The sequence below is a fragment of the Brachycentrus maculatus genome, unplaced genomic scaffold (assembly GCF_059751285.1).
Source record: "Brachycentrus maculatus isolate JH-2025_06_01 unplaced genomic scaffold, ASM5975128v1 h1tg000193l, whole genome shotgun sequence".
Taxonomy (NCBI): Eukaryota; Metazoa; Arthropoda; class Insecta; order Trichoptera; family Brachycentridae; genus Brachycentrus; species Brachycentrus maculatus.
In genome coordinates, this window is record NW_028280944.1 from 169,698 (window position 1) to 190,927 (window position 21,230).

The 21,230-nt window shown below is 32.2% G+C and overlaps 3 protein-coding genes across 11 annotated transcripts in view; all 3 read right to left on the bottom strand.

Annotated features, from left to right (window-relative positions):
- Positions 1 to 699: 699 nt before the first annotated feature.
- Positions 700 to 6,023, bottom strand: LOC148307714 (dolichyl-diphosphooligosaccharide--protein glycosyltransferase subunit KCP2). Its single transcript, XM_088262928.1, has 4 exons — positions 5,905 to 6,023; positions 3,305 to 3,459; positions 1,421 to 1,548; positions 700 to 944 (listed from the first exon to the last, which is right to left on the bottom strand). The coding sequence occupies exons 1-4, from the start codon at positions 5,906 to 5,908 to the stop codon at positions 833 to 835; spliced, it is 399 nt and encodes a 132-aa protein (XP_088119054.1). The 5' UTR covers positions 5,909 to 6,023; the 3' UTR covers positions 700 to 832.
- A 3,900-nt stretch (positions 6,024 to 9,923) lies between these two features.
- LpR1 (Lipophorin receptor 1) overlaps positions 9,924 to 21,230 on the bottom strand; it is a 44,140-nt gene continuing 32,833 nt past the window's right edge. For 3 of the 9 annotated variants that reach the window (XM_088262939.1, XM_088262937.1, XM_088262938.1), the window contains 6 exons: positions 20,827 to 21,036; positions 20,035 to 20,233; positions 17,461 to 17,532; positions 15,303 to 15,418; positions 12,126 to 12,284; positions 9,924 to 10,786 (listed from right to left, as the gene is read on the bottom strand). In XM_088262939.1, coding sequence (XP_088119065.1) covers positions 10,742 to 10,786; positions 12,126 to 12,284; positions 15,303 to 15,418; positions 17,461 to 17,532; positions 20,035 to 20,233; positions 20,827 to 21,036 — 801 coding nt within the window. In that variant the 3' untranslated portion in view covers positions 9,924 to 10,741. Of the gene's footprint in view, positions 10,787 to 12,125; positions 12,285 to 15,302; positions 15,419 to 16,596; positions 17,005 to 17,460; positions 17,533 to 20,034; positions 20,234 to 20,826; positions 21,037 to 21,230 lie in introns of all 9 variants that reach the window. The other 6 variants (XM_088262935.1, XM_088262936.1, XM_088262940.1 and 3 more) reach the window with 4 other exon arrangements.
- Positions 12,346 to 14,822, bottom strand: LOC148307716 (5'-AMP-activated protein kinase subunit gamma-1-like). The gene has a single exon (XM_088262943.1). The coding sequence runs from the start codon at positions 14,171 to 14,173 to the stop codon at positions 12,569 to 12,571; it is 1,605 nt and encodes a 534-aa protein (XP_088119069.1). The 5' UTR covers positions 14,174 to 14,822; the 3' UTR covers positions 12,346 to 12,568.

A 21,230-nucleotide genomic window follows, 5' to 3' on the forward strand; every position in this document is an offset into this window, starting at 1 on the left:
TATACAAAATTGACAAACAAGTAAATGCTGCTCACTTAATGCCCACCTCCTTTCACGCCGTACGCATAATACTGCAAATCAAACGACGTACCAGCTTAATTGGCGACTACTGATATCAAAGGTAAAGCAGGGGTATGAGCAATTGACAAATAATTATTTTTTTGGTATGCAATAAATATTTGTATCAATTTATTGTTGATTAACCCCGACATGTGAAAATGTATCTTTTTGAAGAATATCAGTTTTACACAACTTACTTTCCGTGGAAACAAAATTGGTTAAATATTCTTTGTTTTTCTTGTTTCTCTTACAAGTTATAGTATTTTCGTAATATTATAACTTGTAAAGTATAAATGATCATTTAATTCTTAATATTGATGTGTAATTTATTGAAAAAAAAAACAATAATGTGAATCGAATTTTTACACAACCCTGGAGGAATCCTTTACATACTACTTAAAATGTATCTGATACTTTTTATAAATCATGACATCAGATCCGATATTTCTTGCTAGAGTACTGAAAGCGGATATATCGGATTTTGGTAGCCTAAGGATTAATCATCTGTCACTAGGTTTTTTACCCCTTTAATTAGTCATGAATAGTATGAAACTGCATCCAACGAACTTGGATAATAGTTTGCAGTCACCCCAACTGACAAATTATCTTCAAAGGATAGTAAATAATAGAACATATTTATTTGTAGTACATATTTATATTTATTTGTGACTTGTATTTGTGTATGAAGTTGATTAATTTGTATAAAATTTTGTCCATTATGATTTTAACTAGAACGTATCAAAGTTTTTAGTTACATATTATAAATTAAATTTTAAGATTTGTGAGATTTTTTCTTCGATTGCGGCACATGTTGTATGGGTGTTGCATATTCCTTTTGAGATATTATATATACAAAGTGAAAACCAAGCGATGAAAAGCATATGCTGAAAAAATAAGCATTTATTAGTGTAATCAAACAATTATATAATAATCCGCATATTATCTGCAGAAAGGCAAATATGACAACTCGAGAAAAGAGTGAAAACATTTTTTAAAATGGTATGGTCAAATTGAAAATTAACAAATTTAATGGAAAAAAACAACCAAATAAAAATATATCATTTTGCCAATTAAATCACACAATAATTGGTTACAATATTTAAAAATCTATCTTGCTTGATGTTACTGCTAAATGTTTGATATTCAACATTTAAAAATTATTAAACTTGGGAAGAAATAAACACATTTTCCATTTTCTCTATAATCTAAGTGATCCATCCATGAAGAATTAATCTATTTATTCCATCATTCGAAAATTGGCAACTAGTCAGTAGTGAGTGTATGTCTACTGGAAATATCTAATGTAACGGATAATATTATTGCTGCAAAAGTGAAACTGTTTAATGCAATGATTACATACCAAGTTGTGACACAGACTCTGTGAACCATTCCGGAGGCTATCAAAGATGTGAGAAGACATAAGATAATCTCTGGATATTTAAGCTGGAATGCTTTACCAAACATCAATGACTCCACATTTCCTATGGCCTGGTTAATAATTAAATTTTTGTCAAGGAAAATAGAGAAGTAGTTTATCAATTTGCCCCAGAATTATACTGTAATATGACAGTAAGCGTCAATACGCTTACTGTCATATTTAATCTATCTATATTTTATTTAATCTATATACATATATATATTTGTCCGTCTCTGTAGTGTAATGGTCAGCACGCTTGGCTACCGTGCTGGAGGTCCTGGGTTTGATTCCCAGGGGGGTTCAAGTAAATATAAGTGATTTTTTCATTCTAATATTTATTCCATTTTACCCTGGACCGGTACCTGAGGGCTGATCACCCTTCCTTCGTTATGGTAGTGTGTAAAGATGTGTAGTGTTGGTGAACGACTCATCAAAAACTGAAATTTGAATGATGAAAAAACTCATATTTCATTGAGCACCCGGAGAGCTGACACAGAACTTAAAACAATTGGTTTGAGGAGAAATACCAATAATATTACCAAGGAGCAAAAAATGAATAATTTTTTAATGTATTAGTCAGTTTGCAGATTTGTTATTGCGATCCCGTTGTGTATGGAACTCATGAGACATTCATAAAATATATGGCACATTATTGAATATATTATTCAACCATATCCGCTCCCTAGGTGGAGCATATAGAGTCCACAAACTATCTCAAGGTTTTTCTGTAGGCTGCCAGCTACCTTGCATTCTCCCAAGTCAGATCCGCATCCCGAAGTTCTGACGAGAACTGCCGACAAATTGTTAGCAGTGGTCGTCCTGGGCGGCATGAACCTGATGCGTTGTAAAAGAGACAAGCTTGATTATGGCTCTCAGGAGGCATGTGGAGCACATGGCCAAGCCAACTGAATCGCCTTTTCTTGACGACAGTTGTGATCAAGATTTGCTGCGTCCTATGCCTTATCTCTTCATTCCTCACAAAGTGTAACCACCACACGCCTAAATTCTCTGCAGACACCTATTCTCAAAGCTTAGTACACGGCTGCTCTGGGCCCTTGTAAGGTGCCATGTTTCACAGCTGTATAAGAGAACAGGAGCAATGCAGGCATTGTATAAATATAAAATGTAATGCAGACTTTTTTTAATGAGAAAATGAAAGCAATAAATAAGAAAATTCTCATATTACTTTCTGACATCTCATCAAAGATGAAGAAGAATATGGAAGTCTGGGCATTTACGGGGCTTACGACCGTCATAGGCTGGTTTGAGTGATCACTTTACACACGTGTAACATTCACCAATTCTACCCATTACTGACAACCACACCACTCAAATTCTTGGAAGTTCTATATATATGAACCAATTTAGAAACCCCGTTCATGAATCACTAAAACTTCACTAGAGACATCTATTGGTGAGATGTAAAGAAGCTTTTTATTAAGCAGAAACTCTTATATTAGCTTATAAAAGCTTCTTTACATCTCACCAATAGATGTCTCTAGTGAAGTTTTAGTGATTCATGAACGGGGTTTCTAAATTGGTTCATATATATAGAACTTCCAAGAATTTGAGTGGTGTGGTTGTCAGTAATGGGTAGAATTGGTGAATGTTACACGTGTGTAAAGTGATCACTCAAACCAGCCTATGACGGTCGTAAGCCCCGTAAATGCCCAGACTTCCATATTCTTCTTCATCTTTGATGAGATGTCAGAAAGTAATATGAAAGTAACTCCTGTAATTGGAGATAATCCAGATTTTGTGAACAAGTATTTGGACACACTCAAAATGTTGTAAGAAAATTCTCAATTCAATAAAAATAAAGGATACAGTCAAGATGAGCAGAAACAGGACAGATCCCAGATATCCTCCTAGAATCGCGTGCAGTTCTGTTGTTCCTAACCAAGTTCTGTACATTTGCATGCTAGAGAAAAGTAGAACTGCAAATATTGACGAGAGGATGAAAGATGTTCCGCTTGAAACCGCTGAAAAAATTATATTTTATATAGTAAAAGAATATACAAACGGAGAAATTTTCAAATAAAATGCCTGACTATCCAGTTGGTCAATTTGTCCGCCCCCGTAGTGTAATGGTCAGCACGCTCGGCTACCGTTCTGGAGGTCCCGGGTTCGATTCCCAAGGGGGGTAAAATAAATATTACTGATTTTTTCACTGTAATATTTATTCAATATTACCATGGACTGGTACCTGAAGCGGAGGGCTGATCACCTTTCCTTCATGTGTAAAAACGATCAAGATAACACTGCGTTTGTATGACACAGTGCCCTATGCACCATTCGGGTGCGGATAAGGGTTTTATTATTATTATTATTATCCAGTTGGTCAAGTTATTTCCGATAGCGAAAAAATTAGATCGGTATGAGTTTCTGCACCTGCTTTTATGGGGCATCATTGGACTCTCCCACCGGCCAAAATAATATCTAAACTTCCTCTATTTCTAGAAACCTTTACTGATCAGATTTTACGCCACTATAAATTACTAGAAAACCTGACGGACAACTGTTTCATTTGTGAATTTTGTGGCATGTTTTGAGGGGCCATAACAACCAAATAGCGGCCATTGAAATTTTACCTATTTTTTACGTTCATCTGTGAATGAAGCAATGGTTGAAAATGTACATTTTATGTACAATTCTCTTTTCTACTACTACCATCATGCTGTTTCTCTGCAGAGGTAGGCACAGAGGATGTAACACTACACTCGTTTGTCCTGATATATAATCCTTGATTCCTTCACATCTATACATATAGTCATATATGGCCTCCGGTTACGTAGACTTGACATGACCAGATTTTAGATTCTGTTTAATCTGGTTGTGGCATGTCTTTTGGGCGTCTTCATTCTATTCTCCCGTTCATATTTGGCAAAAAAAAAGCATAATGTTACTATATTAATTCAAACCCGGGACTTTCAGATGTCGCTTCTAAGATATATTTTATTATTTTTTGACATCTCATCAAAGATGAAGAAGAATATGGAAGTCTGGGCATTTACGGGGCTTACGACCGTCATAGGCTGGTTTGAGTGATCACTTTACACACGTGTAACATTCACCAATTCTACCCATTATTGACAACCACACTACTCAAATTCTTGGAAGTTCTATATATATGAACCAATTTAGAAACCTTATTCATGAATCACTAAAACTTCACTAGAGACATCTATTGGTGAGATGTAAAGAAGCTTTTTATTAAGCAGAAACTCTTATATTAGTATGTGAGATCCGAATCCCGGATTATAATCACACACATGAGAAACGCCAGAAAATACCATTTTCATTTTTATTATTAAGCTTATAATTTGACCAGATAATTTATTTACAACATTTTGAGTGTGTCCAAATACTTGTTCACAAAATCTGGATTATCTCCAATTACAGGAGTTATTTTCATATTATTTTTTGACATCTCATCAAAGATGAAGAAGAATATGGAAGTCTGGGCATTTACGTTACATTTATTTATGTTACACGTGTGTAAAGTGATCACTCAAACCAGCCTATGACGGTCGTAAGCCCCGTAAATGCCCAGACTTCCATATTCTTCTTCATCTTTGATGAGATGTCAAAAAATAATATGAAAATAACTCCTGTAATTGGAGATAATCCAGATTTTGTGAACAAGTATTTGGACACACTCAAAATGTTGTAAAGATATATTATACAAAAGTGCAATTTAATTTTCACGGAGATTTTCCATACAACTTTCTTGGTGATCGTCATGAAATAGGGAGTAAATAAACTGATCACTTCTGAAGCACATGTTCAATATGTGTATGCCGGATTTATTAAGGCTGAGGTATATCTTAATTATTTTGTAGGAGATTTATAATATAAACTGGAGCTGTTTATAATACATACTGATACATAACTGAAGATAATTGGTATGGTGCGAATTTCATAAAATATCACCTCACGCAAAACACTAGTATTATTACCACCTTGGTTCCTAACTTCTCAATTTGATAGGGCGTATTCTAAATACCACTGTCGAACTGGGAATACTACTGTCTTGTTGTATTGCCGAAGGTTTAAATCCCAATAATTGTACAATGATTCGTTTATTCTTATAAATAAGTGCACATGAAACCACATATAAATTACGTATATGGGTATAAATAAGTTATGTATTTACGTAAACATTTTAGGTTAAAACTTATTAGTCAATATAAAACAAATCAAATGTTTTATATGAAAGAAAGCCTAAGTTTCATTTAAATTTTGCATAATATAAGAGGAATGTGCATCATAAGTAGTAAATATTAATAAAAATACATTCGTTCATAAACATTTATAAGGATAAAGGCAATATATTAATAAGTACAGTGTTACTTTACCGACGGAATAAAATTGAAAATGAGTTTTTATTAAAAAAAAAATTGGAATAATAAAACACAAAACCATACCCATTTCTAATATATTTTGAAATGAAGAAGTAGTAATAATATATAGTTGATAAAGCTGGATTTTGATAACAACACAGATCCTGACACGTCTTCTCGAGCTTCTCGCCGGTTTTATTTTCATCTATGGTTCATTTGACGTACGCTGTCAGTGCTGCCTGTGGATAAATTGCCATTAAGTGCTTACTTATTTCAATGGGAAAAATACAACTATAAAAAAACATACCTACTCAAGAAATAAAACAAATCATAACTACTCAAAAAATAAACGAGGTACGTAAAATAAAAAATAAAATAACTGAAGTTTGAAGGTAAATTTTATTAAAATAAATATACCAACCAACACGCCGCTTACGCAGGAGTAAGCAGAAAAAATAAAATGCCACACCAATTTGTCTTTGCAAATAATCTTTACCTGCCAATTATTTCGACTCTTGACCTGACCACTTTATAGTACTTGAAATATCTACTAGATCACGCCAAGTTTTCGTTGGTTTTTCCCTGTTTCTATGACCAACCACATTCGCCTCATACTTTTCAGAAATCATATTGAGTTGAAAATAAACTCTCCAATTCGTGGCTATATTTATAGGAGTTCCGAAATTTCCAAAAAAAACACAAAATGTCTGTGGCCAATAATATTGTTTTGACCATCAACGCATTCAAACAGTAGTTTTTTTAGTTCTTGCTCTCACTTTCGAGGCTAGGTGCTCTGGGCCTCACTTTCCCTAGGGACATTTTCAGTTCTCCATGCTAATGGATCAACCACCAATTAACTTAACCAGGATCCTTCCTCCTCCCAGGGATTAACAGTGAAAAGGTTATTCTAACTCAATAGGAACATATGGACTAACATATAAAAAAGATCTTTTTGATTTTATTAGAATCCATAAACCAATTATTTAATGCTTCCCAACACCATTTTAGTGTGCTTACACTTAAATTCCTGACCATTCAATAACTCTTTTCTTTTCAAAGCCATATAATTATTTTGAAGAAAACTTATTTTTTCAATGCAAAAATGGTGTTTTAGGAAAAAAATCAAATACGTAAATATATTAGGGAGCTAAATAAATTAGTACCTTAAGGAGTTCATTTGCAAGAATAGTAAAGTATTATTTAATGATAACTAGAATAATAATTGATAAAATACTTTGGGTCCTGAAAAACACCAAATAATTATGCGTCAGATTACCATGGTTATCGACGCAATCTAATGGTATTTTTGTTTGTTTTTCAGCCTCGCAAAGTTTTTCCTCCAGTCCTTGGGAAGCGGTTTTGTTTCATTATGGATGGTGCTATCGCTAACCATATATTTTGAGTTTCTTGATTTATAATCATTAACTTCCTAACTAGGGATCTAATGAGTCATAAAAATTCTGGACTGCCACTCCAGTTTGAGATTTTTTAAATATAGCTCTGCCTTAAGAAATAATCTGAATTTTTTCTCCTTTTTGTAAAAAAAAAGTTGTTCAGTCCTCCACATCTGCACCCGATGGTGCATAGGGCACTGCATTATATAAACGCAGTGTTAACTTGATTGTTAACATATGAAGGAAAGGCGATCAGCCGTCTGATTAAGGTACCACAAGGTAATATTGAATAAATATTACTGTGAAGAAGTCACTTCTATTTATTTAATCCCCCCTGAGAATCGAACCCGAGACCTCCAGTACGTTAGCCGAGCGTGCTGACCATCACACTACGGAAATGGAGTCTGGGGTAGTATTCAATATATATTTATTTACATCCCCCCCATGTAAATTGAATCCGGAATCTTCAGCACGGTGCCCAAAAGCGCTAACCACAACACTACAGAGGTGGACTTATTTGTAATATTATCGTATTACACAGAGAGATATTTTCATACAATTCTACTTTTATATGTCTAGGTGGCCTATGAAAAACGATATTAAAAAAGGAATCAAGTTATGGACGAGCAGGTTAACAACCTAACCAATTTAATAGTAATGAATTAAATTGGTTAATAATTTTGGCAGCGTATGAATCACAATGCTCCTAAACCATTTATAAATTTCTCTATTTATTATATATAAATGATCACTGTTACTTTTATTTTTTGTGTGGTCAAGGGATCTTGCATCCCTTATGTCACTGCGACCATATTAGGTCTATTGTGACCTCCCTCTGTATCACAGCTCACTCTCAAGACCTACATGTGTCATATAACCTGTCTTGGCGGTAGGAGCTTCACCTTCTCGGAGTCCAGTATTGGTCCCCCCAAGGATGTGACTTCGTTTGCGAGCGAGTGCGTCACTATTATAGAGAATGTGGATTGGCGTTTCAAAATCTTCATACTGGGGAGTCATGTGGTTCAATTTTTGTCATGTGTTTCCTCAGTCTGCAGTATCCTGTCAAGATCCTGGTTAGGAACCTTATTTGTTTTTTGCTAAGCTTTAGAGCTTCTGTAGTGAATTTCCGTGAGTACCCCATGATCAGTTCCTTTGCGTGTTTCATCTCTGAGCTATTGAACCAGATCGGCTGTCCAAACATAAAACACAGTAAGGGACATTTTTTTTGTAGTACATTTTTTGACATGTAGCATCTACTTAGTCCAAAAATGCAAAAAAACGTACTTTAAAAAAAAAAAGTCCCTTACTGTGTTTTGAGTTTGGACAGCAGAGATCTCTTGGGTCTTGAACATGGCCCAGTTTTTTAGACTTAACTTAATAGTGCTGAGTGTCCTATTGGTGGCCTCTCAGCACCAGTTCTTGCACTGTTGCATCACTGATAGTTATTTATGCGTAGTTTTATAAATTGTATTGATAGTTGCCAGTAATTTTATTGATAGTTGCCAGTAAGACAATGCTATTCAACGGGGATGCGTGCCAAGTGCTTAGTATTTATATATTTAAGGTTTATTTAGTATTTATATATGAAACGAGTACGGCGGTCTTCTTGCAGAAAAAGGGTTTATTGGTGCATGGTATACATAAATAAAACAATAAATGAAGTACACAGTTTTTAATATTACCATTTACTTTTATATTTACAAAATGATGTTTCCAATATAATATATTCATATAAATATACCAGCAATCTAAATTGTAGCGGGGTCATGCAGTATCCAGTACTTTATTATGTAAAAATATTTCAAATGTTCAATTGTGAGATTTCCTACAATCATTTGGCCGGATTAAAAAATTTAAATCTAAATATTTTTCACAATAATATTAACAATCATACCGTTTCAGATTCACACACCTTCACTCACAATTTCCACTTACTCTGAATGTGTTCTTCAAAAGAATAAATCGCATTGATGAATGATTAAGTTTTAAACTGTGAGACAATATTTGTATAATAATCTGTATAAACTAGACCAGTAAGACTTATACAGCCTAATTAATTTATCCCCTTATGACTCGGTAAAAACTTAATTATTTTACATCTTACAACTGATAAATATAAATCACTATAATGAATTGTAATAAACACAATCATTGGATACGAAACATTGTTTGATGTAGATAATCTTAAATATTTTTTTTATCTAAAGATGTCTTTAATATATTAAATTTTTAACAAAAATAATAATAAAATAACAAAAAGTACACATGCATATAAATAATAAAAGAAGTAATGTCAGATGAATATAAAGTTTTGTTCACTAATATTTTTAAATTTACTTACAGTACATTTTTTATTAAGCCTCATATGTCCGTTTAGGAAACTGTTTAGTTTTGTATTTGCATTTTAAAATGAAACTATAATAAAATGCAATCAGATTACGTTCATGTATTAACTCATTAATTTAAAATTATTATATTATGAAGTCGAACCAAACTTGATTAAAAATTATTTTATAAGACATGTGATCACAAATATTTGTATATTATCAATTTTAAACATTATATATATTTTCTCTATATAATGAAGAAGTTTTACTAGTTTTTGAATATGATCAATTCACAAATAACAGTAAATAGTTCATAAATTTGACATAATGCGTAGAACATTTAGCTAATTAATGATGAGCAGAAAGACAGAATTTGAAAATCTTTTTTTTTTAAATGTACACAATTAAAAATGCGAGGTACATTAAATAATCAATGGATAAGAAAATAAGAGATCTACATTAAGCACTATAAATATTGAGCAATATCAAATTAAATTAAAATCTTGAATCGCATTCCATTAAATATTTGCTACCAAGTTTACTCCCAGAAATATAGTACAGAGTTTGTATTGAATGCACGCAAATATGTTCCACAGGAAATTCAGAAAAAACTTATTTACTACAAATTAACAATAATAACAGATTTTTAAGGTTAGATCACAGTACTCGGTGAATGGTAGGAACTACCTTTCAGAATAGCATTTGTAGTGCAACACAAAGCACTCTATGAAAGTAATCATTGGCTGTACATTAATTAAAAGAACATGGTGTACATTTTAGAAATGTACATGAAAAGTTATTGAGAGTATCTATCTTCCACAAATTTGCTAGTAAAGCGAACCAACATGGAATAATTTAAATTTCATTACCTTTGGTAAATACAAACACAAGTTGGAGTGAAATGAAATATGTAGTAAGAAAATACAAAATCATACTACAAAACTTACTACAGGAACATTGTTCTAAAACATCACTGGTACACTGGTACACCGGTGATGTTGCATACAAGTATAAATTTTTCATTAAATGATACATTTAATACTATTGTTCTAGGCTGGATAGATAAACTAGTGATCTGGCGATTGTGATGCACAGATTATACCAACTCTTGAATGTCTAAAGTGAACTTGACGTCAGAAATTCTACAACAGTTTTGTTGCATCGCTAACATTACACTAATGTTCTGGAATAACAGCCTCGCTATACAAACTCATTTGTCCCGGGAGTTGTAAGCGGTTCTTGGGCCTGGAAAAAAGAAAAACACCATTTAACTTTCAAAATTTTTTTAAAATAAAAAATATGTTACTAAAAACTTTATGAAGCTGAAGCTTTTGAACGAGCAATAAAATGAATAATAGTCATCATCAATAGTATAATTTGCAAATTATTTGAGGCGAATGTAGTCAGAAAAAGGAGTCTGTTGGGAAGACTGAGAACTTGTAGTTTTCATATAATGAATTACAATAGTAGATAAAATATTTTATTTAAAAAAAATAGTATTAAAGTTCATATAAATTTAGAAAAAAATAGGCCATGTAGTTTTTTCTTATGTTATGTATATCGTATTTATTATATCCACTTACCGATTTGTTACCGTCAATGGAAAAAGCATGTAAGAAATTGAAAAATATGTGATTCAATTCAAATTATTATTTACATTCGATGATACAAAATAGAATAAAAAAATCTTAAAGAAGATCCAGCATAGGTATTTTGATTTTACCTATCTAAAGGTATATTTTAGACTACTACAAGAGGTGTCATCGGGATGAAAATGGTTGGTAAACAATACAAAAATATTATGCATGTATAATAATAATTAATCTTGATCAGTAATTGAATAATTTATTTTAACTTTGGCAATTATGAATTTCATAATTAAATTTATCACTACCTTTGTAATACTGATTAGGTAAAATGTTGGCACATCATGTCAAATAATTTTTTTCTTAACAACGATTATAATCTACTTCTATACACTCATAGATTTAAGAAATACAATAAAAATGTGCCATTAATTAGGTATACGTAATAAATGCTTACAAACTATGTTAAAACATTTACATTTATTGGGTAAGTATCACTCATGATCCAAAATTATGTGTAAATAATACAAATTTGACAAACATTGAATAAATTTATGTATAAATATGTATAAATCAAAATCCATATTAAAAATTAATACATACATACAATGCACTTACAGTAATATGCAATTAAATAATTTATGCTTAACATCTATATTATAATATATGTTATTCTAAATTACTTTAAGAACTAAAATAGCATTAGATGTAATTTGAAAATATCCCAATTACTTTGAATATTCAAATTATAATTATATTATCAATAAATTACTTTTTTATGAATAAATTTTCAATAGTGAATTTCAACTAGAAATATTTTGATTGAATTTCCTCAAAAGAAAACTTGTGTAACATTAATTCAATTATACCTAGAGAGACAAATAGATTTCTAATCTGAAAATACACTTTTAAATATAAATCTGAACCGAATATGTTGAAACAAAGAAGAATTATCTGATATGAGGTTGTGTACAGTCCCTTGTTGTAAGCGCTCTTACCTCTTCTCCAACTGTGCTTGGGTACAATTTACTTCCAGGGGCGTATCCATTCTTTTCCAATGAAAATTGATCCTCGGTTGTCTTTCTGTAAACTGGGTTGTCAAAGTTCATTGACGTCACATTTCTGCGCAGGTAGTGGCGATACACATATATCCCAATCTGAAATATTACATAATTATTGAAAGGGATCCTTGTAATAAAACAAATACACAGATTTTTTTTTTTTAATTTGATGAAAAAAGATGAGGGTATGAAATTAAAGAAGAAATATTAATGTTAAGGTTTTTATTTCATTATCATATAGTAAACTATTTAAAAATATATATCATAACATTATAAAGTACATACACACAAGTGCGTAGTACTTTTAGATATGGCTTGAGTTTTTGGACTTGAATGTCAATACAAACACTACATTTTATAGACTAATATTAATATGTACTTCATTGTAGTGGTTGTGTAATCATGTACTTCATCATGTCAGAGAGTGATATCATCCCAATGACTTTGTCCTGTTTGTCCACAATAACGAGTCTATGAACATGGGAGAGAACAATTTTCTCCAACAAATCGTAGAATGTATCATCCAGCGTACACCTTTGGATTCCTTCATACCATATATCTCTATTCGCGATTACTTGTTTCAATGATGCATTTAAATTGTCGTAATTTTTATCAAGAGCGAGATTGATCACATCACATTTAGAATAAATGCCCTTTAGTCTTTCAGAACTATCCACAATTGGCAGTGCTGAAATACGGTATGTAATAAACATTTCGATAACTTCTATAACTGATGTTTCTTCCGATGCCATTTTTATATTTTCCAATGTACCAATCTTTAGGTGAGATAATTTCTCATTCATATATGTCGGTTGAGGCAACTTAGCTATGTAAATAAACAGAAATCGTAATATGCATTTGAGAGTAAGAATATAGAGAAGGTCTCCCAGATTAGAATCAATAATAGGTAAGCGATGAATATGGTTCTCAGTTAACATTACTACAGCCTCGTGCAGTGACATGTCGGGCTTTATCGATATTATTGGCATGTGAGATCCTTCCAGTAAATCTTTCCAATTTTTCAAAGTGTGGTTCTCTATATCTGTCAATATATCCTGACTTTGATGATGTTTCTGTAGAATTTTGATGAAGTCAGTGATAGTCAGAACACCAACAAATTGCTGCTGAATACTATCCCAAATTGGTGCTGCGTGCATTCCATTAGTAACCAAAGCGAAAAATGCTTTTCTTATAAGTAATTGAGAATCAAATATCACAACCTTGGCAGATGTAGGAATTAATTCAACACATTTATGATATTTAAAGAAATTGATGAGAATAGAATTATCTGAATAGTTTGCTGTCGGTGACTTAATCAGTTCCAAGAAAGGATCGTTTAGCGATAGCCCTCGGGTATTACGGAAAAGGGATGAACTGCTAACTATCTCATTTTTTGTACCAGAATTTCTGCGACTACTATTTCCACTGTAAAAAATATCAGCAGCACGTCTTATTCTAGAGCAAACTCCCACTTTCTGAGTGGATTTCACTTGATTTTCTTGAGTGTTTTCATTTGTACTTTGTTTATTACGGAATATGTCCATCACTTTTGTTACAGTGCTCTGTCTATGAGCGGTGCTGGCTGCAGTAAAAGTGTGATAATATTTTGCGTGATTATTTGGGGACGGGTGTGCTGAACCATCTTTAGGAAGTGGTATACTCGGGGGGTCAGTTCTCTTGAGAAATGCTGTCTTAATAATATCCTTGATAGAACTTTGTTTCCTGTTGTTATTGGATTTACAAATTGGCTTGAAAGATGAATCCAGCAAGGAGTCATGAACTTCATCTGATATCTGACTGTGAACACAGCCATCGTGATTCTCCTCAAAATCACAGTATGTACATGAATCATCCATGAGATGCGCTGACTCACTTTCAGCAGTAACATTTTTCTGTACATCCCACCTAAGACTTATATGCCTGCTTATTTTGTTCTTGTCCTTTGATGTTATGACTTTATCAACACAATGATGTTTTAAACTCATTGTTGAACAAAACCACTAATTATATTTATTAAAAAAATATTTATTTAACCGACAATTCAATGTTCACTGACACTTATTATTAATACTGATAAAATGCTACAGCATAATACAAAGAAAACACCCTTTTTTGAGGTTATGACTTTTTATGTTATGTAGTAAACGAGTTACACAAATTTGAATAGAATGAAAAGAGTGACATGGCAGCTTCTATAATAAGAATTGCAACAATAAGAATATGAATACGTATTTGTTATGAATTCAACTACATAATAATAATAATAATAAGCACCTTGGTGCTGAGCAAAGCAAAAATATATTCAGTTCTTGCCAGACATAAATATTATTACTAATTTCTTTTTGAAATGTTCAAATTAATGGGTTATATGGGGTGTATTGATACATGGGGCATGTTGGTTCACAAGCAGTATATAGTATCAAATTTGGAGATAGATGAGGTTATTGTAATATTTATCAATAGATGCCATAGTGGTAGTAAATTATGAATAAAAATGGGAAATAAAGTAATAGTAAAGAACAGCAATATTACTGATAACTATGTAAAATAATTTTATTTCTATTTTGTAAATACATAATAGCATATTTTATTGGTCATTTCAAAATAAGTCTGAGTAGAAACTATGACAATAAGGCCAATATGTATTATCTGGGGAGATCGATGACCACGTTTCTGTCAAGATCAGTTGTTGTTAAGGTCATACATTTGACTTAGGGGTCATAAATAATTAATTCATGGACTAGGCAAATTTAATGCAATAATGGGCTACTCAACGTTGCTTAAGTTTTTTGGCCATTATGCATAACTTTTCAAGGTCTGATCTCAACTTAGGTTGCCGGAAAATTTAGGATGAAAAAATATAGTTCATGATTGCACTATTTAGGAGAGAGTTAACAAAACCCTACGGGGAGTTTTTGGAAGAAAAAGTGAAAAGTTGTACAAAAAAATTTCATGTTTTTTTTTCCATCGTTGATTTCTTCTTTGTTCATTAGTTTTGCAAAAGTTCCTGGACAAGAAGTCGGTTTAAGGGTGGCCCAGGTAGAAGTCACACAGAAACACAGCAAGTTAAAGTCTGTTGAAAATTGGTTTAGTTGATAAGGAATGAATACTTACTATTAAGAAAATAAAAAATAGCAGTGAGAGAACACCAATAACGATTCCAGCCACTACACCAGTACTCTGACCGTCTGAAGATACCGCAGTAGTATTTGTATCTGAGGCAGCCACACCTAGAAATATTATTATGAACAATAATTTTAACCTTTCCACAAATAAAATAAGGAGTTTATTACTTGTTACAATCGTTTATAATAAACCAGTGGGTCATTAATAAAAATAATACATGTTGATTTCAGGCGAGTTCTGGCGTTAGTAATATTCCACACTATTAACAATTTTCAATTTATTTATAGTAAAAACATTTTTTTTAAATTTAATTTTAATATACGCCAAACTAAATTATACATTTTCCAGGAAACCTGATTTCAAACATAATAATTTTTATTTTTTAATTATTTTGAATTGCAGCCCAGATTACGCTACTAAGAAAACTTGGGGATGTTTTGAAAATCTTCAAACACTACTTGAACAATTGATACAATTTTTCACCATCAGAAAATGTGCTAAAGATTTACAATACTTTTTATTATAAATAAATATTACTTGGTCGCATAATGTTTGAAAGTCATTCGGTCTTTTAAACAATAGCTATTATATTATTTTATTAAGAAATAAGAACATCAGAAAAGATTTCATGTTTCAGTAAAAATAAATGATAAGAGTTAAAGTATGCACACAAGCCACAAATTGAAGAAGATTTTTCAAAAGCATTTTCATAAGTTAAGATCGTAATTAAATAAAAATATGCATTATAGATACAACACACTCAGTAAATATAAAATATTTGCATTGATATTCTTACCTTAGGAGAAAAGTAAGTGTGGATATTAAAAACAAATTTTAGTTCCCATATCCCAATGCTGTCAAATTATTCAGGTAAAGTACAACTTAAATAGAAAACATAAGTTAGCTACCACCAAGAAGTAATTAATGTGTAAAACTTGGAGAGGTGGTGAGTAGAATTATAAAGAAATAAGTGTTTATATGTATTGGGGTGCGAAATCCACCAGAAAGGTTCATGCGAAAATAAAGCTAAAGCGTGTGGAATCATTGTAAAGATGCGACCCGTTGTGCGCTCTGCAACCTTTAATGTTTGCTTTCTCACAAAGATGCATCCCATATTGCATATTTATAAAATAATGTGAAAGACAAAAGTAAAGTTTCCAGTGAATGGTTGATAATTCAGCCGACAAAACACAAATATTACAACACCTCCAAAAAGTTGCCAAGAGCAGTATGTGAAGAAAGAAGAGACAACGTGTGTCATAATATGGTTTTGTCTCATTACCGTCGACCCCGGATGGTTCCTCGGGTAGGTTAAACAGCGCGTTAAAGTCCTCGGAATTAAACTGTTTCCCCACTCCCCCCTCATCTATCCCCTTCTCGCCTTCCCACAGTTCCGGGCCGGGTCGAGGAGAATCTTCTTTGTAGTACAAATCGTAAAAGTCTTCTACTTGCGACTGTTGGCTCTCCCAATAGAGGCCTTTAGGTAAAGTCACATTCTCGGGAGACACTACTGTCACGGCTTCCACATTATCTTTTCCGCCCATACCCGACACTATCTGACTGAACATATTGGACACTAGATCGGTCAGTTGGCCAGGCCTAATGATATTGTAAATACTGCCTCGGTACAACTTGAAGTCAAAAGGGCTCCCGGTGATGAGTAGGGCCGGATCTAACGGTATATCTTGTCCTGCAATGCCAATCAACAACAATAAAGCCACATAAATGCACATGCATGGTTAAATAAAAAATTTCCAAATGCACTACACACATCAAAATAACACAATGAAATAATGCAACAAATGTTGCAGGCAGAGAATGATAAGCGATGGATTCGATGGACCGATTAAAGTCAACGGACGATGATAATGGATGATAGTACTCGTGTCATATTTCTGTGGATGAATTCTTTGTGTGTTATATTGTTGTCTGAAGAGTTACATGAAGCATTAAGCGCGAATTATTTGGAGAAAACTAACAGTCATCATTTCTATACAATAGTCCGAATTCCATGACCCCCTAGGGGAAATTATATATCTATCCTTGAAGTGAAATGATAGTTTTGTTAGACCCTAAGTTAACCAAGACTAAAATTAAAAGATGAAAAAAAGGGGAAGATAAAGAAGAAAGGATTTGGGGTACTCACGATGGGTTGTAAATATTTCCTCACTCACTACATCTACCAAGGTGGTCTCCGTGCTAACTGGCTTTTCTGTTTCTGTTTTAGGAATAAATAAATATGAAAACAAAAATAAAGAAAATAAAATAATTTAAAACATAAAATAATCTGTTAGGTAATGGATCAAATAGTTAAAAATTATCATGAAGTTATACTAACTCAGCTGAAAGTTACAAAAGATAATCATGTTTATATACCTATATAATGAATAATTTATTTATTTAACTAATTACAGTACTGTTGTTAAGAAGAAATGATTGATGGGTTATAATGATTCAATTGGTAATTTGTTATTTTTTTAAATAAAAAAATGTAGAGCATATTTCTTTTTATGTTATTAAAATAATAAGTCTTATATGTATTTGTAAAGTTGATTTTGAAGTCAAGGAATAATTTATGTAATATTTAATATATAAAAGCATTAAAATATCCAACAGCAGTGGATGCAAAAGTCATGCAATGATATTCCATTGCGACTGATGAAAATGAAAAAGCAAAGTGCATTTTTTCTCAACTCATATATAAATGTATTATCAAGTGTGTAAAACTAAAACTACTTCATAAAGATGTAAAATCTGAAATCACAGTAAATAGTGATGTGTAAAAATATATTTTTAAAAGTATCTTAAATGATTTTATAAAGTCCCTTTATTTTCCATACCAAAATACAATTATGGAAAATAAAGGGACTTGTATAAAAATACTGTTTTCGGTTTACACAAAAAATAATAGAAAAAATAATCCGACATTGGACTAGATACATTAATAAAATAAACGTTGAACAATAAATAAATAAATCAACAAAATGGAATAGTCATTAAGAAAGGCTTTTGTGATGTTTATCAGTCCACAACACCATTAAACATAAAAAAATGTTTTTTGTCAGTTTTGTTCCAGGTTTGAAGTAAAATTTATAATAGTCCTGGCTTCATATTTTGAGAATATGTATGTATTTGTTTTTTGATACAGATTACTTTTCGGTTTGTTGAATTAAAGCTGGTAATAATGCCATACTCGGTATATTCAGAATACTCAGCCTAATCCATCAAATTTAGTGCGTAAGTAAATCATGTTTAAATTATTTAAAAAAATATATATAAGAATTATTGAACTCGATATGTTTAAAAAAAAAATGTTCTCAACCAGAGTCAAAGCATTATTCATGGTGGGTCATGAATAGTGAAAAATTTCTATATTCTTTATTAAAGTCTGTGAAATACCTTTCAGTATCTGCTAGCAGCATGTATTTAGAACAGCTATTTCTCAGAAGCAGGATGAGGCTTTGAGAAAAAAAGGATCTAGACTATCTACTTCCTAAATATGGAAAAAGCATCCATTAAATTTACCGTTTCCTAATTTTGGAACTATCTGATATTGAGTTGTTACAAGAATAGATATAATACTTCTAGAATCAAATATGTCATATTGAATGTGATGGGTTTTTGGAATTTTCTAATCTAGGATTATGGAAGTCATTGCATTTTGGCTTTCTTCTGAAAATATAACTAAATAAACCTCATGCAAATGTCTACAGATGACATAATATAAATGAAAAAAATTCAATCCTTTTCCGCCAAAACATCATAAATACCAGTTAGGTCATTTTGTTCCTGTTAATCTCAAAATAAATAAACAATGTATATGATATAAAAATACTGAGAAAAAAAACACCTTGATCCAAGGACACTCTTAAGGGTAAGTTTTTTTTTCAGATCAAAAAGTTCTTTACCAGCTGGCGTTTGCAATGTTTTACCCGGTGAAGGTCTAAAGTAAAAGCTGATTTATTCGAATAAGGACATTGTAAAAGTTTGGTCGCTCCAAAATTTCTTCAAATGAAACTTTAGATAATTAGATTTTTTTTCACCCGATCTCTTTTCATATGAAAAAGAGTTTTTTTTTTAATTTTCAATATTCAACATCGAATAAATGAGGTTTTACATTAAAGTATGCAAATTTCCTATGGATTTGTGTAAAGCTTAACTTATTTTTCATTTAATATATTATTGAACATTCGTAATACAAATACAATATAATACTCATTTCATAAACAAGTGTAAATCACATACTAAACTAAATTTAAGTGACAACTTATGTAATAATTGAAGATAAAGGGAAAAAGAGTTTATCATTTTTCGCATAAATCGAGTGGCTTTTTAAAAAGCTGTCACCGATAGTACCAAACGATGCATATAATCCAGAAAAGAACACCCATTAAAATATATGTAGATTATTACTGATAAACATAGCCCACAGGAATGAATGTTGCTGACATACAAAAATTGTTGAATTATTAGGGTTAAGCATGCATGTGCTAATTTGTCAAGAAATAATGGTCGAAAATAAAAATCAGAATTTTGTATGTTGCATAACATTATAGAACTAATTTTCCCCATAGTCTTCAATAAAATAATAAAAAATAAAGCATTTTATTTTAATACGGAATAAAATTACTTACTTACTGCAGTGGTTATCATACATCCCAAGAAGTTCTGTGAAAAAATAATACATACACGACAAATGAGGATGTGAAAATGTATTTACCGTCTTCGACACACATGAGACCGTCAGGCATCAGTCTCAGACCCTTGGGGCAGGCGCAGGACACGCGGGGGGCGCGGGGCCCGAGGCGGGGGGCGGGCAAGCACAAGTGGGAGCAGTGGCCGTTTACGGCCGCGCAGTGGTTAATCCCGTCAGGTTGGCGATAAGGATGGTACACATGGATCACCATGGGGTGTTGGAGCTAGAATAAACAAAAACCAAATCAGGTTTGACTAACTGACTGATTAAGCTGGTACTCCTAGTGGGCAGGGAAATAGGATAAATTGCGACTCTGCAGACATTGAAAACATTTATCGTCTATTTAAAATATGTACTTTATACATGCGTTTACTCTGGGAAAAACAAACAACAGCATTGATTGCCAGTTTTAAAACGCCATTCTTTAGAAATACAACCAAAGTTCAGCTTACCAATTTCAACCTTGGTTTGTATAAAATTACTTGACCAATTTACTAACTAACCATCACATCAGAGAGGATACATTGCCAAATAACTCTCGTCTCTGCAGGCATTCTTTACGTTTTTCACAATGGCGGATTTTTTCACACCCACTAATATTTCGGACTCTTGACCTATCCACTTTCAGGAAGCTGGTAATTAATGAATCATGTCTTCTTAGTTCTTACTGGGATTATACTTTTAAAAAATAAGCATTATTTTCTCGTTAATTTGTGCAACATGTCCAATTTATATGAAGACTGCACTCAAACAACACAAAAATTCGTAAAATATTTTCAAGGGAATATTAAGTGAATAAAAATAGTATAAAATTACCATATGAGATGGTGTAACCGCTTTGACATCCTTTCCGGTGAACTTGTTGGCCTTCATCACAGCTGACTTCTCCCAGTCGGTCCAGTAGACCCAGTCCTCGAAGGTTGTGATAGAGAAAGGATGTTTCAAGTATTCTCGGGAATATAATATTACCCGTCTGTTTGTGCCGTCATAGTTGCAAGCAGATATTACATTAAGCTTAGCATCCACCTAAATGATGCAAATTAATTCATTATCAACTTGTTAATGCAGTGTACCAAGAGCTTGAATCAAATAGAAGAAAATTGTATTTAATACATAAAGGCAAGGTGATCAGTTCTGCCCTTCAGGGACCAGTCCAGGGAAATATTAGAGTGTAAAATCAAAAATATTTATTTTCACACCTCCCCCTTGGAATCGAACCG